This window comes from Saccoglossus kowalevskii, chromosome 1, assembly GCF_978046115.1.
Source record: "Saccoglossus kowalevskii chromosome 1, keSacKowa6.1, whole genome shotgun sequence".
Lineage (NCBI taxonomy): Eukaryota > Metazoa > Hemichordata > Enteropneusta > Harrimaniidae > Saccoglossus > Saccoglossus kowalevskii.
In genome coordinates, this window is record NC_140641.1 from 1391761 (window position 1) to 1408564 (window position 16804).

A 16804-nucleotide genomic window follows, 5' to 3' on the forward strand; every position below is an offset into this window, starting at 1 on the left:
GTACATCTTACTCACATTCATATGTCATTGCATTAATCACTAGTACATCTTACTCACATTCATAAGTCATTGCATTAATCACTAGTATTTCTTACTCGCATTTATATGTCATTGCATTAATCACTAGTACATCTTACTCATAGTATGCAAGTCTGTCAAAAAATAACATGACATCCAAGACAGACATAAAGAAAAACTATGTACTCTTGTTTCAATATAATACAAGTTCTTTGTAAAAATAATTGAGATAATAGGATACAATTAAAAATAATTTTTGGAACATTGCAAAATAATAAGGAAACATTTAATGTAATGATTAATGTTTTTAAAATGAACCGAGTGTACAAAATAAGAGTCTCTGAATAAAATTTGTTATGCTATAAGTTTAAATTCGGCATAATCTTTGTTTAGCGATTTGTGCAGTATCCTGGAGTGTGTCATGGGCGCTTTAAGTGTACACACGTTCTAATAAAAACAGCAAAATTTGCTCAAAATCATTTTCACCCCCCCCCTATTTATGGAATTATGTGATATCAGTGTAAGCATGTTTGATAGTGAGGTCATTACGTGACATCAGTGTAATCATGTTTGATAGTGAGGTCATTACGTGACATCAGTGTAATCATGTTTGATAGTGAGGTCATTACGCTGTATCGGTTGAACCATGTTTGATAGTGAGGTCATTACGCTGTATCGGTTGAACCATGTTTGATAGTGAGGTCATTATGTGATATCGGCTGAACCATGTTTTATATTGGGGTCATTATGTAATATCAGTTGAACCATGTTTGATAGTGGGGGTCATTATGTGATATTGGTGTAATCATGTTTGATAGTGAGGTCATTATGTGATATTGATTGAACCATATTTGATAGTGAGGTCGTTACGTGATCTTGGTTGAACCATATTTGATAGTGAGGTCATTATGTGGTATCAGTTGAACCATGTTTGATAGTGAGGTCATTATGTGATATCGGCTAAGTCATGTTTCATATTGGGGTCATTATGTGATATCAGTTGAACCATGTTTCATAGTGGGGGCATTATGCAATATCAGTTGAACCATGTTTCATATTGGGGTCATTATGTAATATCAGTTGAACCATGTTTGATAGTGGGGGTCATTATGTGATATTGGTGTAATCATGTTTGATAGTGAGGTCATTATGTGATATTGATTGAACCATATTTGATAGTGAGGTCATTATGTGATATTGGTTGAACCATATTTGATAGTGAGGTCATTACGTGATCTTGGTTGAATCATATTCGATAGTGAGGTCATTATGTGATATTGGTTAAACCATATTTGATAGTGAGGTCATTATGTGATATTGGTTAAACCATATTTGATAGTGAGGTCATTATTAGTCCCCGTTCGGACGCAGTCCGAAAACGGGGACTTATGTTTTGCCCTGTGTGCGTCCGTCCGTTCGTGTGTCCGTGATCACCTGTATCTCGAACATGCATGGACCGATTAAGTTCAAACTTCACTCATACATCACACATTATATGGGACATATGCACATGCATTTTTTTCATGATCCGATTAACGATAGCTGAATAGCGGCCATTTTAAGGCCGAAAATGCATCAAAATCGCACATTTTCACCATTCCGGACCCGGATCTCAGTTATGCATGGACGGATTTTGTTCAAATTTGGTACATACATTAAACATAATAGGACCTTGATGCACGTCATTTTTTTTTTTGGATCGGGTTCGAAATGGCCGACTGGCGGCCATTTTGTTTTAAAGAATTCAGTTCTGCATCCGTATCTGAGACATGCTTGGATTGATCAAGTTCAAACTTCACACACACAAGGTACATCATGTCACAAATATATATGTGCATTTGTTTCATGATCTCATTAACGATAGCCAAATGGCGGCCGCTTTAAGGCCGAAAATGCATTGAAATCGCACATTTTCACCATTCCGGACCCGGATCTCAGTTATGCATGGACGGATTTCATTCAAATTTGGTACATACATTAAACATAATAGGACCTTGATGCACGTCATTTTTTTTTCCGGATCAAGTTCGAAATAGCCGACTGGCGGCCATTTTGTTTTAAAGAATTCAGTTCTGGATCCGTATCCGAGACATGTCTGGATTGATCAAGTTCAAACTTCACACACACAAGGTACATCATGTCACAAATATGTATGTGCATTTGTTTCATGATCTCATTAACGATAGCCAAATGGGGGCCGCTTTAAGGCCGAAAATGCATTGAAATCGCACATTTTCACCATTCCGGACCCGTATCTCAGTTATGCATGGATGGATTTTGTTCAAATTTGGTACATACATTAAACATAATAGGACCTTGATGCACGTCTTTTTTTTTTTTCGGATCAAGTTCGAAATGGCCGACTGGCGGCCATTTTGTTAAAGAATTCAGTTCTGGATCCGTATCCAAGACATGTCTGGATTGATCAAGTTGAAACTTCACACACACATGGTACATCATGTCACAAATAGATATGTGCATTTGTTTCATGATCTGCTTAACAATAGCGGAATGATGGCCATTTTAAGGCCGAAAATGCATCAACATCACGTATTTTCACAATTCCAGAACCGGATCTCAGTCATGCATGGATGGATTTTGTTCAGATTTAGCACAATGTGTTGTACATATGCAGGTGCATTTCGGTCATGATCTGCTTTGAATGTATATGTCACTCAAATATGAACGGAACGGGGACGTGTCATTGACAATGACTTGTGTGATATTGGTTGAACCATATTTGATAGTGGGGGTCATTAAGTGATATTGGTGTAATCATGTTTGATAGTGAGATCATTACATGATATTGGTTGAACCATGTTTCATAGTGGGGGCATTATGCAATATCAGTTGAACCATGTTTCATATTGGGGTCATTATGTAATATCAGTTGAACCATGTTTGATAGTGGGGGTCATTATGTGGTATTGGTTTAACCATGTTTGATAGTGAGGTCATTATGTGATATCGGCTGAACCATGTTTCATATTGGGGTCATTATGTAATATCAGTTGAACCATGTTTCATAGTGAGGGTCATTATGTGATATTGGTGTAATCATGTTTGATAGTGGGGTCATTAAGTGATACTGGTGTAATCATGTTTGATAGTGAGGTCATTATGTGATATTGATTGAACCATATTTGATAGTGAGGTCATTACGTGATCTTGGTTGAACCATATTCGACAGTGAGGTCATTATGTGATAACAGTGGAACCATGTTTGATAAGTTTCAGTATTTTTTTTTTGATAAATAAGACATGAAATGACATGACAGATTATTCTTATGGTGACAAAAGGCACATGACCTATCACAGAGATAGTAACTGTTTTGCTTAAAATATGTGTACAATTTTTATTTTCAGTGGGGATGTTAGTCCTCAGCCAGGTGAGTTGAGGAGACATACAGTGATTGCTGACTCGGGGTATCTCACACAAAATGGTGATAAACGATGGTCCAATTCAGAGGTATGCATCATTAACATTTAAATCAATTCTCTAAATCTTGTGCTCTGCAGTAAATTTCATAGGTCTTTAATAATTCACCTGCTCTGCTATATTTACATTAAAACTGCTCTAAACAATATTTTTATTAAAAAGAAAGGTGCTTTCAATGTTTTTGCCTGTATCTATTCATTATTCTTTGTACACCTTTTTTTAACCTCCTCCATCTGATTGCATCAGGATATATAAAACAAATTAGTGTGTGTATGATCAGTAAATCAGCTGGTCAAAACCTCCACCTACATACCAGCTAGTTTGTAACAGTAACAGCAACTTTTCAGTTTTGTTGGGACTACCTGTATTTACATTTTTTCCTCTTACTTGAAAACAAATCTACATCCCCATATGATTAGATGCTAATTCCTAATACATTCATAGTGACTTAACTATAATAAATGAAATGATTAGGTATTGTCTTACTCAACTCTGCAGCCTCGCTTTGAAGAAGATGAAGTTGGTATATTGGCAGATAGGGCATTACAGCAGAAGGAACTAAGACAGGAGAGAGAAAGGGAGTTAAGACGACAAATCTCAGAAAGGGCCCACAAATCATCGTTAGAGAACAATATTGATTATATAGATAATGGGGAAGGTTTACTAGGGGATAGAGATTTTGGTAATCAGCCGGATGATGAATTTACCAAAGCAGTTTTTGAGGTATTTCTTATCATATTTGGTCCACCATATCTTGACTCATTCCATATATATCCAATTAGAATATTTCTCTCCGCTTTCTACTTTCTCTTCTGCTTCACTTTGTTTTACAGAATTGTACTTGTGGTTGTTTTTCTTGACTTGATGGAAAAACACTGATTGATTTAGTACTTCACTCGCATGTGGTAATGTTCCTCTGATGTAAATACACGGTATTATATCACTAACAAGTAATTTGCTGTGAAGATAGTGTGTATGAGTGCACAGAGTGAAGTGATCAGATAGTGTGATTGAAGTGTGTATGAGTGCACAGAGTGAAGTGATCAGATAGTGTGATTGAAGTGTGTATGAGTGCACAGAGTGAAGTGATCAGATAGTGTGATTGAAGTGTGTATGAGTGCACAGAGTGAAGTGATCAGATAGTGTGATTGAAGTGTGTATGAGTGCACAGAGTGAAGTGATCAGATAGTGTGATTGAAGTGTGTATGAGTGCACAGAGTGAAGTGATCAGATAGTGTGATTGAAGTGTGTATGAGTGCACAGAGTGAAGTGATCAGATAGTGTGATTGAAGTGTGTATGAGTGCACAGAGTGAAGTGATCAGATAGTGTGATTGAAGTGTGTATGAGTGCACAGAGTGAAGTGATCAGATAGTGTGATTGAAGTGTGTATGACTGCACAGAGTGAAGTGATCAGATAGTGTGATTGAAGTGTGTATGAGTGCACAGAGTGAAGTGATCAGATAGTGTGATTGAAGTGTGTATGAGTGCACAGAGTGAAGTGATCAGATAGTGTGATTGAAGTGTGTATGAGTGCACAGAGTGAAGTGATCAGATAGTGTGATTGAAGTGTGTATGAGTGCACAGAGTGAAGTGATCAGATAGTGTGATTGAAGTGTGTATGAGTGCACAGAGTGAAGTGATGTTTTCATATACATCTGTAAATTGTAAGGCTTTATGAATTCTAGATTCAATTTTGCATGCATATTTATTAACCTGTAAACAGGTGATTTGTGTTTATTCTTGATTGGACTTTGTTTGATGTTTCTGCTGTAGGAGCTTGCTAAACAGTCAACAGAATGGTCAGCGGAAGATGAGCAGTTGAGATTACAAGAAGATAGAGAGAGAGAAGAGAGGAGGCGGGCTGCAAAGAAACTGCAACAGAATCAAGAAAGAATTATACAGGAACAAATGAGAGATAGAACAAGGTGAGTAATGTAAAAACGTGTTTTTATGACGTTCAACCAAAATTCTACTATATATTTGCTATGGTTTACATAACATACCAATAAGGGTTTTATTGCTGATTCAAAATAATTTTTTAGTCTCCGTTCGGACACAGTCCGAAAACGGGGACTTATGTTTTGACCTCCATGTGTCCGTGCGTGCGTCTGTGCATGCTTCTGGACCTGTATCTTAGAACTGCCTGAACCAATCACAATCAAACTTCACACATACATCATACATGATATTATACATATGCACATCAATTTGTGTCACGATCTGATTCAAGATGGCCGAATGGCGGCCATTTTTGTGCTAAAAATCATCAAAATCAAGCATTTCTCGGCTGTTTACAGATGGATTTTGTTCAAACTTGGTATATACATTAGACATTATAGGACCTTGATGCACATCATTTTGTTTCACGATCTAATTCAAGAAGGCCAAATGGCGGCCATTTTTGTGCTAAAAAATCCTAAAAATCAAGCATTTCTTGGCTGTTTACTTGGCTGTTTTGTTTTAATGAATGTGGCTCTCGTGCCATATTCCTGACATGGTTATATTCCAGCTATATTACTATAAACAAAACTATATATCTTAAATTTGAGAACTAACTGGGACTGTGCCATGCATGGCTTGTCTTTCTATGTTGCTCTACATTACACCTGCTTTTGTTAGCTCCGCTGTCGACTTTGTTGAGCGGAGCTTATCATATGAGTGATTGTCCGTTGTCCGTCGTCCGTGTCAATGTTTTACATTTTCAACTTCTTCCTGAAAACTACAAGTCTGAATGCTTTGATACTTGGTGTATCAGACCTTGGGTAGACCTCTCTCAGATTTGTTCATTTCATGATCATATCTTCAATTCTCTAATTTTGGTGAATATTTTTGTCATTTTTGGTAAAAAGGGATATTTTCGACTTCTTGTTAAAAACCGCAAGTCCAATTGCTTTGATATTACATATATAGGTACTACATGTGGATCTCTCTCAGATTTGTTCATTTTGTAATGATATCTTTAATTCTCTAAATTTGGTGAATATTTTTGTCATTTTTGGTAAAAAGTGATACTTTCGACTTCCTGTTAAAAACCACAAGTTCAATTGCTTTGATATTACATATATAGGTACTACATGTGGATCACTCTCAAGTTTGTTCATTTCATAATGATATCTTTAATTTTCTAATTTTGGTGAATATTTTTGTCATTTTTGGTAAAAAGTGATATTTTCAACTTCTTGTTAGAAACCGCAAGTCCAATTGCTTTGATATTACATATATAGATACTACATATGGACCACTCTCAAATTTGTTCATTTCATAATGATATCTTTAATTTTCCAATTTTGGTGAATATTTTTGTCATTTTTGGTAAAAAGTGATATTTTCAACTTCTTGTTAGAAACCGCAAGTCCAATTGCTTTGATATTACATATATAGGTACTACATGTGGACCACTCTCAAATTTGTTCATTTCATAATGATATCTTTAATTTTCTAATTTTGGTGAATATTTTTGTCATTTTTGGTAAAAAGTGATATTTTCGACTTCTTGTTAAAAACGACAAGTCCAATTGCTTTGATATTACATATATAGGTACTACATGTGGACCTCTCTCAGATTTGTTCATTTTGTAATGATATCTTTAATTCTCTAAATTTGGTGAATATTTTTGTCATTTTTGGTAAAAAGTGATACTTTCGACTTCTTGTTAAAAACCACAAGTCCAATTGCTTTGATATTACATATATAGATACTATATATGGACCACTCTCAAATTTGTTCATTTCATAATGATATCTTTAATTTTCTAATTTTGATGAATATTTTTGTCATTTTTGGTAAAAAGTGATATTTTCTTCTTGTTAAAAACCACAATCATTTGTGGTCAAAAATGATATTTTTGAATTCTTGTTGAAAACAGCAAGTTCCATTGCATTGATACTATGCATATTGTTCATTTTCTAATGATATCTTCTGTTCTTTAATCGAAATGTGCATTGCTAACAGCGGAGCTATCTCAGCCGAGAGACTGCTTGTATTGCTTTAAATTGTTTCTTTAAAGATAACTGATTATAAGTGACTTCCATATCTTAATTAAAGGATGACTTTCTTCCCCACCCTGTGCTGAAGTGCCCCAACCCTATGAATTGATCTCCCCTACCATATGCTATTTCCTATCTTAGGCTGTGATCTGTCTCACCTATATAATGATATTGTCTCTCTATGATTTGTACACCCTGACATATATATCTATATATTGTATGCCTGAAGTACACTACATATTTTCCACTTCCTCTTGGAAACCACTAGACCAATAATTATGCTACCTGATATGTTGACCTCCATCAGATTCATTTCATGACAATATTTTCTGCTTGATGTTTTAGTGTTACTGGTATTACCAGATATTTGTACATTTCTATATCTATAAAATTGTCTGAAATAGTTTCTGTACATCACATGCAGATATATTACTAACAGTTCATATAAATCACTGAGGCTTTGTAATGCAATTCTATGTTATGTCTTTTCATAGGAGGCCATTGACAACTTCCAGTTCATTTAATGAGAACACAATTAGGCCGTTTGAAAGGTATGTATTAATATAACAAATATTAAACCCCTCAGTATCTCAATTCTGCATAACAAAAGAAGGATGCACTGGGTTAAAACCAGTTTTACAAGACATGATGGCTGTATTTAATACTATAATAGCCACTATCATCTTGTAATGCGACATGTACTTCACCTATGTAGACCAACGACATCAGATTGGAATTTTTTGTGTCACTATGACTACTGTATTTGCTCTATTAGAAGTGCACATAAACAAAAAAAATGTATTTTATTGTATGCTGGGTCATGTGACTTACTTTGATCATACACCTGTCATTTACCTCATAGAGCATATACGGTATTGCTTTTATAATAGCTGAATGTTATTAACTTTTGAATGCAAACATTTAACATAATCTGAGCCTTCAATATAAGGCCCAGTTCACATATCCATTCCCATATCCTCTTACTCCATGTCACCCCAAATGTGATTATTATACACCACATCTATAGTTTATTGTTATACCATGAATGCAATAGGAAATCATTGTGATAGTCAATCAAACATAATATATAATAGTTAGTAGCAGTGTGGAACACCCCTCTATTGGAGTTCACTTATACTACCCCAACATCAAACACAATTCTCAGCCTGCTTGCCTACCATCCCACATGCTTGCCTTCCAGTCATCCCATATGCTTGCCTGCCAGTCATCCCACATGCTTCCCTTTCAGTCATCCCACATGCTTGCCTGCCAGTCATCCCACATGCTTCCCTTCCAGTCATCCCATATGCTTGCCTGCCAGTCATCCCACATGCTTGCCTGCCAGTCATCCCACATGCTTGCCTGCCAGTCATCCCATATGCTTGCCTGCCAGTCATCCCACATGCTTCCCTTCCAGTCATCCCATATGCTTGCCTGCCAGTCATCCCACATGCTTCCCTTCCAGTCATCCCACATGCTTGCCTGCCAGTCATCCCACATGCTTGCCTTCCAGTCATCCCATATGCTTGCCTGCCAGTTATCCCACATGCTTCCCTTCCAGTCATCCCACATGCTTGCCTGCCAGTCATCCCACATGCTTGCCTTCCAGTCATCCCACCTGCTTGCCTTCCAGTCATCCCACCTGCTTGCCTTCCAGTCATCCCATATGCTTGCCTGCCAGTCATCCCACATGCTTGCCTTCCAGTCATCCCACATGCTTCCCTTCCAGTCATCCCACATGCTTGCCTGCCAGTCATCCCACATGCTTGCCTTCCAGTCATCCCACCTGCTTGCCTTCCAGTCATCCCATATGCTTGCCTGCCAGGACTGTCAAATTATGCACATCTGTCAGACCTATCATTTAACAACTGTAAAACATGCACATATGTCAGACCTATCATTAACAACTGTAAAACATGTACATATGTCAGACCTATCATTAACAACTGTAAAACATGTACATATGTCAGACCTATCATTTAACAACTGTAAAACATGCACATATGTCAGACCTATCATTAACAACTGTAAAACATGTACATATGTCAGACCTATCATTAACAACTGTAAAACATGTACATATGTCAGACCTATCATTTAACAACTGTAAAACATGCACATATGTCAGACCTATCATTAACAACTGTAAAACATGTACATATGTCAGACCTATCATTAACAACTGTAAAACATGTTCATATGTCAGACCTATCATTAACTACTGTAAAACATGTACATATGTCAGACCTATCATTAACAACTGTAAAACATGTACATATGTCAGACCTATCATTAACAACTGTAAAACATGTACATATGTCAGACCTATCATTAACTACTGTAAAACATGTACATATGTCAGACCTATCATTAACAACTGTAAATCATGCACATATGTCAGACCTATCATTAACAACTGTAAAACATGCACATATGTCAGACCTATCATTAACAACTGTAAAACATGCACATATGTCAGACCTATCATTAACAACTGTAAAACATGCACATATGTCAGACCTATCATTAACAACTGTAAAACATGTACATATGTCAGACCTATCATTAACAACTGTAAAACATGTACATATGTCAGACCTATCATTAACAACTGTAAAACATGTACATATGTCAGACCTATCATTAACAATTGTAAAACATGTACATATGTCAGACCTATCATTAACAACTGTAAAACATGTACATATGTCAAACCTATCATTGACAACTGTAAAACATATTCATATGTCAGACCTATCATTAACAACTGTAAAACATGCACATATGTCAGACCTATCATTAACAACTGTAAAACATGTACATATGTCAAACCTATCATTAACAACTGTAAAACATGTACATATGTCAAACCTATCATTAACAACTGTAAAACATGTACATATGTCAGACCTATCATTAACAACTGTAAAACATGCACATATGTCAGACCTATCATTAACAACTGTAAAACATGTACATATGTCAGACCTATCATTAACAATTGTAAAACATGTACATATGTCAGACCTATCATTAACAACTGTAAAACATGTACATATGTCAAACCTATCATTAACAACTGTAAAACATATTCATATGTCAGACCTATCATTAACAACTGTAAAACATGCACATATGTCAGACCTATCATTAACAACTGTAAAACATGTACATATGTCAGACCTATCATTAACTACTGTAAAACATGTACATATGTCAGACCTATCATTAACAACTGTAAAACATATTCATATGTCAGACCTATCATTAACAACTGTAAAACATGCACATATGTCAGACCTATCATTAACAACTGTAAAACATATTCATATGTCAGACCTATCATTAACAACTGTAAAACATGTACATATGTCAAACCTATCATTAACAACTGTAAAACATGTACATATGTCAGACCTATCATTAACAACTGTAAAACATGTACATATGTCAAACCTATCATTAACAACTGTAAAACATGTACATATGTCAGACCTATCATTAACAACTGTAAAACATGTACATATGTCAAACCTATCATTAACAACTGTAAAACATGTACATATGTCAGACCTATCATTAACAACTGTAAAACATGTACATATGTCAAACCTATCATTAACAACTGTAAAACATGTACATATGTCAAACCTATCATTAACAACTGTAAAACATGTACATATGTCAGACCTATCATTAACAACTGTAAAACATGCACATATGTCAGACCTATCATTAACAACTGTAAAACATATTCATATGTCAGACCTATCATTAACAACTGTAAAACATGTACATATGTCAAACCTATCATTAACAACTGTAAAACATGTACATATGTCAGACCTATCATTAACAATTGTAAAACATGTACATATGTCAGACCTATCATTAACAACTGTAAAACATGTACATATGTCAAACCTATCATTAACAACTGTAAAACATATTCATATGTCAGACCTATCATTAACAACTGTAAAACATGCACATATGTCAGACCTATCATTAACAACTGTAAAACATGTACATATGTCAGACCTATCATTAACTACTGTAAAACATGTACATATGTCAGACCTATCATTAACAACTGTAAAACATATTCATATGTCAGACCTATCATTAACAACTGTAAAACATGCACATATGTCAGACCTATCATTAACAACTGTAAAACATATTCATATGTCAGACATATCATTAACAACTGTAAAACATGTACATATGTCAGACCTATCATTAACAACTGTAAAACATGCACATATGTCAGACCTATCATTAACAACTGTAAAACATGTACATATGTCAGACCTATCATTAACTACTGTAAAACATGCACATATGTCAGACCTATCATTAACAACTGTAAAACATGTACATATGTCAGACCTATCATTAACAACTGTAAAACATGCACATATGTCAGACCTATCATTAACAACTGTAAAACATGTACATATGTCAGGCCTATCATTAACAACTGTAAAACATGTACATATGTCAGACCTATCATTAACAACTGCAATAACAACTGTAAAACATGTTCATATGTCACACCTATCATTAACAACTGTAAAACATGTACATATGTCAGGCCTATCATTAACAACTGTAAAACATGTACATATGTCAGACCTATCATTAACAACTGTAAAACATGTACATATGTCAAACCTATCATTAACAACTGTAAAACATGTACATATGTCAGACCTATCATTAACAACTGTAAAACATGTACATATGTCAGACCTATCATTAACAACTGTAAAACATGTACATATGTCAGACCTATCATTAACTACTGTAAAACATGTACATATGTCAAACCTATCATTAACAACTGTAAAACATGTACATATGTCAGGCCTATCATTAACAACTGTAAAACATGTACATATGTCAGACCTATCATTAACAACTGTAAAACATGTACATATGTCAAACCTATCATTAACAACTGTAAAACATGCACATATGTCAGACCTATCAATAAAAACTGTAAAACATGCACATATGTCAGACCTATCATTAACAACTGTAAAACATGTACATATGTCAGACCTATCATTAACAACTGTAAAACATGTACATATGTCAGACCTATCATTAACAACTGTAAAACATGTACATATGTCAGACCTATCATTAACAACTGTAAAACATGTACATATGTCAGGCCTATCATTAACAACTGTAAAACATGTACATATGTCAGACCTATCATTAACAACTGTAAAACATGTACATATGTCAGACCTATCATTAACTACTGTAAAACATGTACATATGTCAGACCTATCATTAACAACTGTAAAACATGTACATATGTCAGACCTATCATTAACAACTGTAAAACATGCACATATGTCAGACCTATCATTAACAACTGTAAAACATGTACATATGTCAAACCTATCATTAACAACTGTAAAACATGCACATATGTCAGACCTATCAATAAAAACTGTAAAACATGCACATATGTCAGACCTATCAATAAAAACTGTAAAACATGCACATATGTCAGACCTATCATTAACAACTGTAAAACATGTACATATGTCAGACCTATCATTAACAACTGCAATAACAACTGTAAAACATGCACATATGTCAGACCTATCATTAACAACTGTAAAACATGCACATATGTCAGACCTATCAATAAAAACTGTAAAACATGCACATATGTCAAACCTATCATTAACAACTGTAAAACATGTACATATGTCAGACCTATCATTAACAACTGTAAAACATGTACATATGTCAGACCTATCATTAACAACTGTAAAACATGTACATATGTCAGACCTATCATTAACAACTGTAAAACATGTACATATGTCAGACCTATCATTAACAACTGTAAAACATGTACATATGTCAGACCTATCATTAATAACTGCAATAACAACTGTAAAACATGTACATATGTCAAACCTATCATTAACAACTGTAAAACATGTACATATGTCAAACCTATCATTAACAACTGTAAAACATGTACATATGTCAGACCTATCATTAACAAATGTAAAACATGTACATATGTCAGACCTATCATTAATAACTGCAATAAAAACTGTAAAACATGTACATATGTCAAACCTATCATTAACAACTGTAAAACATGTACATATGTCAGACCTATCATTAACAACTGTAAAACATGTACATATGTCAGACCTATCATTAACAACTATAAAACACATTTCTGCTATTGCTGCTGATCACACATATACCATGCTAACCACCTCATAGGTGTGCATTCTAATATTCATAAATAACATAATAATAAATTTTGTTTTCAATGCCTCAATGCAATTTCGTTTTTTCTCTGGATATTTTATTTTCAATGCATGATATTATAGCAGCAATCGCAGATTTAGAGCAGGCCTCTTCAGCAGCTTTCGTGAGAAAACCACCACCTCACCCACAGACAATATTACTAGGCCAAAGGTTCCTAACTACAGTAGTTTTACAAGTATTAGAAATAAACAAGCCCAGAACAAGTAAGTTTGCAAAGACTGCTTCTAGTACTGTGTTTAACATGTCATACACATACAGTGCATGACTTCCTCTGGAGACTCTCAATACAGACAATAGACCATTTGTGATTCCATTTGCACATGAACCAAACACCCTCAGTGTTTGTGTTCACAGTAGCTGAGAATGGAACTGAGACTGTTTTAATGAGCAGCAACTAAATATTAAATTTATAAAAGAGCAGCAACTGCGATCCTCCCAAACATTACACTGACTCTGATTTTTTTAAAGAGACTGTGCTATGATTTTATTTGCTAGAGTGGCTGGAAATTCACACGTTTATTTCGTCCATTGTTGGATGATGGCATAAAATACATGAAATATCCCTATTGGCTATAGGTAACTGCACTGAAATAAAATATGCTACAAAACTGCAGCTAGTGTGGAGTATGACTAAGAATAATATCCTTGGAAATAAAAAAAACAATTTAAGTTTATTTTTATCAACCTGGTGTATTGTAATTATCTTAATTATGATAAGCTAAACTTTAAGATGCTGAATTAAAAAAGTGTTATGATCGTAACAACGTTCTCTTATCATAATACACAGTCATACCTTATTAGTAGGAACTTGGTTACAATGAATTAACCAGCAACAAAAGGCCTGTTTGAAAGGTTTTCCTTTTTTATGCAATAGGCATCATTTATAATGACAATGCTTAGTGCGAAAACCTCGTTAGAAATGCTCGAAAGGCTTTGATAATTACGACCATGCATGGCGCGTGGCCAAGATCCGCTGTCGAGCATATTAAACACATGACAATTAACCTGTCTAGTTAATTTTTAACACCTTTACATGTATGTAAATGTGTCGAAATGGGCGTAGTGCGAGTGGTTAGTGCTAGTAACACTAATCCGAAAAAGTACTAGATCTAGTGCTAAAATGGCACTAGATCTAGTGCTAAAATGTGCACAGTGCGAGTGGTATTGTTATCGCATTGTCAACGACGTCGAATAATAGGAGGGGCATCAACAACCACTTTCATATGCAAACTACAAACAGTATAAAACATTGGCAATATGCGCGAGATGTCCATAATAATACTCTTTTTTTTATATAATACCGGATTCTGTCGTAAATTCGCCCATCTGAAAAATCGCCCTTGGGATTTCACGGCTGGTGGGCGCTTATTTGGGGTTCAAAATTTCAAAAAATAATTATCAAATATCATTGTTCAACTACACAGACTTTCTACGCTGTCAGGTGGGCAACCCAAGATGAAAGAAGCTATTGCAGAATTAACAATAATTAATAATTCTTGCTGAATTAAAAAGTAGACCACCTGAAATGTCAAAAAATAAATTCGTTGATTGTTATGAAATTCAAATAAAATTCATCTTAGTTTCATCGTAAGCAAATGATTCCGATCGCATATAAACGCTCGATGCGGTAGGGTATCCGCCATGTTTCTCTTGCATGAGTTGAGCTAATAGGTCAAATCGCTAATTAACCAATCAAAATGTATGATGCCAACGCGTTCAAATCACCATAGCTCATTTAAATATGTTTATGTTATTGAACGCAACGCGAAAAAGATTTGTAGATGGTGTAGTACGCTTTTTTGGCTTGGATTTTGATGGGGAAATGGCATGATTTTTTGTTAAATAAAAAAAATAGTTGTTTTCAAAGATGAACTTAGCATAAGAAGAATAATTTAACATTGTTTACAGTGATAACAGCTCTTTGTCCAAACGAAGCTAACGCTAGTCACAATAAACACGCTCTTAAATAAAAACTTAAAGGGGCACCTTCCAGTTAAGCCTAATCTCACAACAAATTTATTTTCTGGATTAAAATAACAATGGATAACAATAGATAGATTAACATTGTAAACAACATAAACAATAGTGTCCCATGATTCTTTGGTGCAATCCATGGGATTGAGCGGTTCCCCTTTAAATAGACTGATTTAGGCGTCAGGAACGATTGCAATGTCCGATAAATTACGCCAAAATATTTTAAAAAATAAATTTAAAAACTGCCGAAAAATCGCGACCATACACTGGGTTTGTTTAGCTGTGAAGAGTTAAAATACGTATTTCACAACCGGAAATTCAACAGACGAACTTGTTACTTCACATGTTTTAATTGTTAGCAACTGTAACAAGAACAAGATTTCGAGAGTCTACAACAAAAAATCCTAAGGGCTCCTAAAAAATATTATTGCAGAGAAAGTGTCTAGACATATATAATATGGTCACGTTAAAAAATCAAAAAATCGGCGAGGTTACATCGTATTCCGTTAGTTCCTCCATGATACAATGTAACAACAGGATTGCGTGAATATGTATATGCCCATTCACAGGTCGCAGTACACACAACATCCACCGAGCTTTACAGGGACCCAGGACTTAGACTAAGAGTATACCAATTTTTTATTTAGTTCACATATGGCATCATAATTTCATTTTCGAAGATCTATTTTCATTAAGTGTGGCGCCGACCAGAAATAAAACGGCACATCAGTGATTTAAAAAAAAAAATCAAAAATCAATCAAAATCCACCATTTACATAAAGTTTCCATTCGCCAAAGTTGAAAACACAAACTTCCACACAATACCATTTCATACAGTATATCTATTCACAATTTGTAAAAATTTCGAAGTTCGACCTGCAGTTTCACTGTTTCAGCTAGTTTCCCGGCCGTTCGCGTTGTTCCAAAGGTCTATTACGACAAACGTGGACAATGACATTCTTAATTTTCCCACTGTAGCACATTTCCAATGAATGAAAGATACAACAATTTTACGTAAATATTGATTTATTTTCAGAGAATTAGGGGATATCTTGACGTCGTTGACA

At 34.8% G+C, this 16804-nt stretch overlaps 1 protein-coding gene across 2 annotated transcripts in view; it reads left to right on the forward strand.

The window, feature by feature from the left end:
• LOC102805680 (leucine-rich repeat and calponin homology domain-containing protein 2-like) overlaps positions 1-16804 on the forward strand; it is a 210610-nt gene that overhangs the window by 133027 nt on the left and 60779 nt on the right. The window contains exons 7-11 of one of the 2 annotated variants that reach the window (XM_085498287.1): positions 3385-3487; positions 3956-4180; positions 5232-5383; positions 7940-7996; positions 13826-13966. In XM_085498287.1, the coding sequence (XP_085354413.1) occupies positions 3385-3487; positions 3956-4180; positions 5232-5383; positions 7940-7996; positions 13826-13966 (678 nt within the window). The remainder of the gene's footprint in view (positions 1-3384; positions 3488-3955; positions 4181-5231; positions 5384-7939; positions 7997-13825; positions 13967-16804) is intronic. The other variant, XM_085498289.1, reaches the window with a different exon arrangement.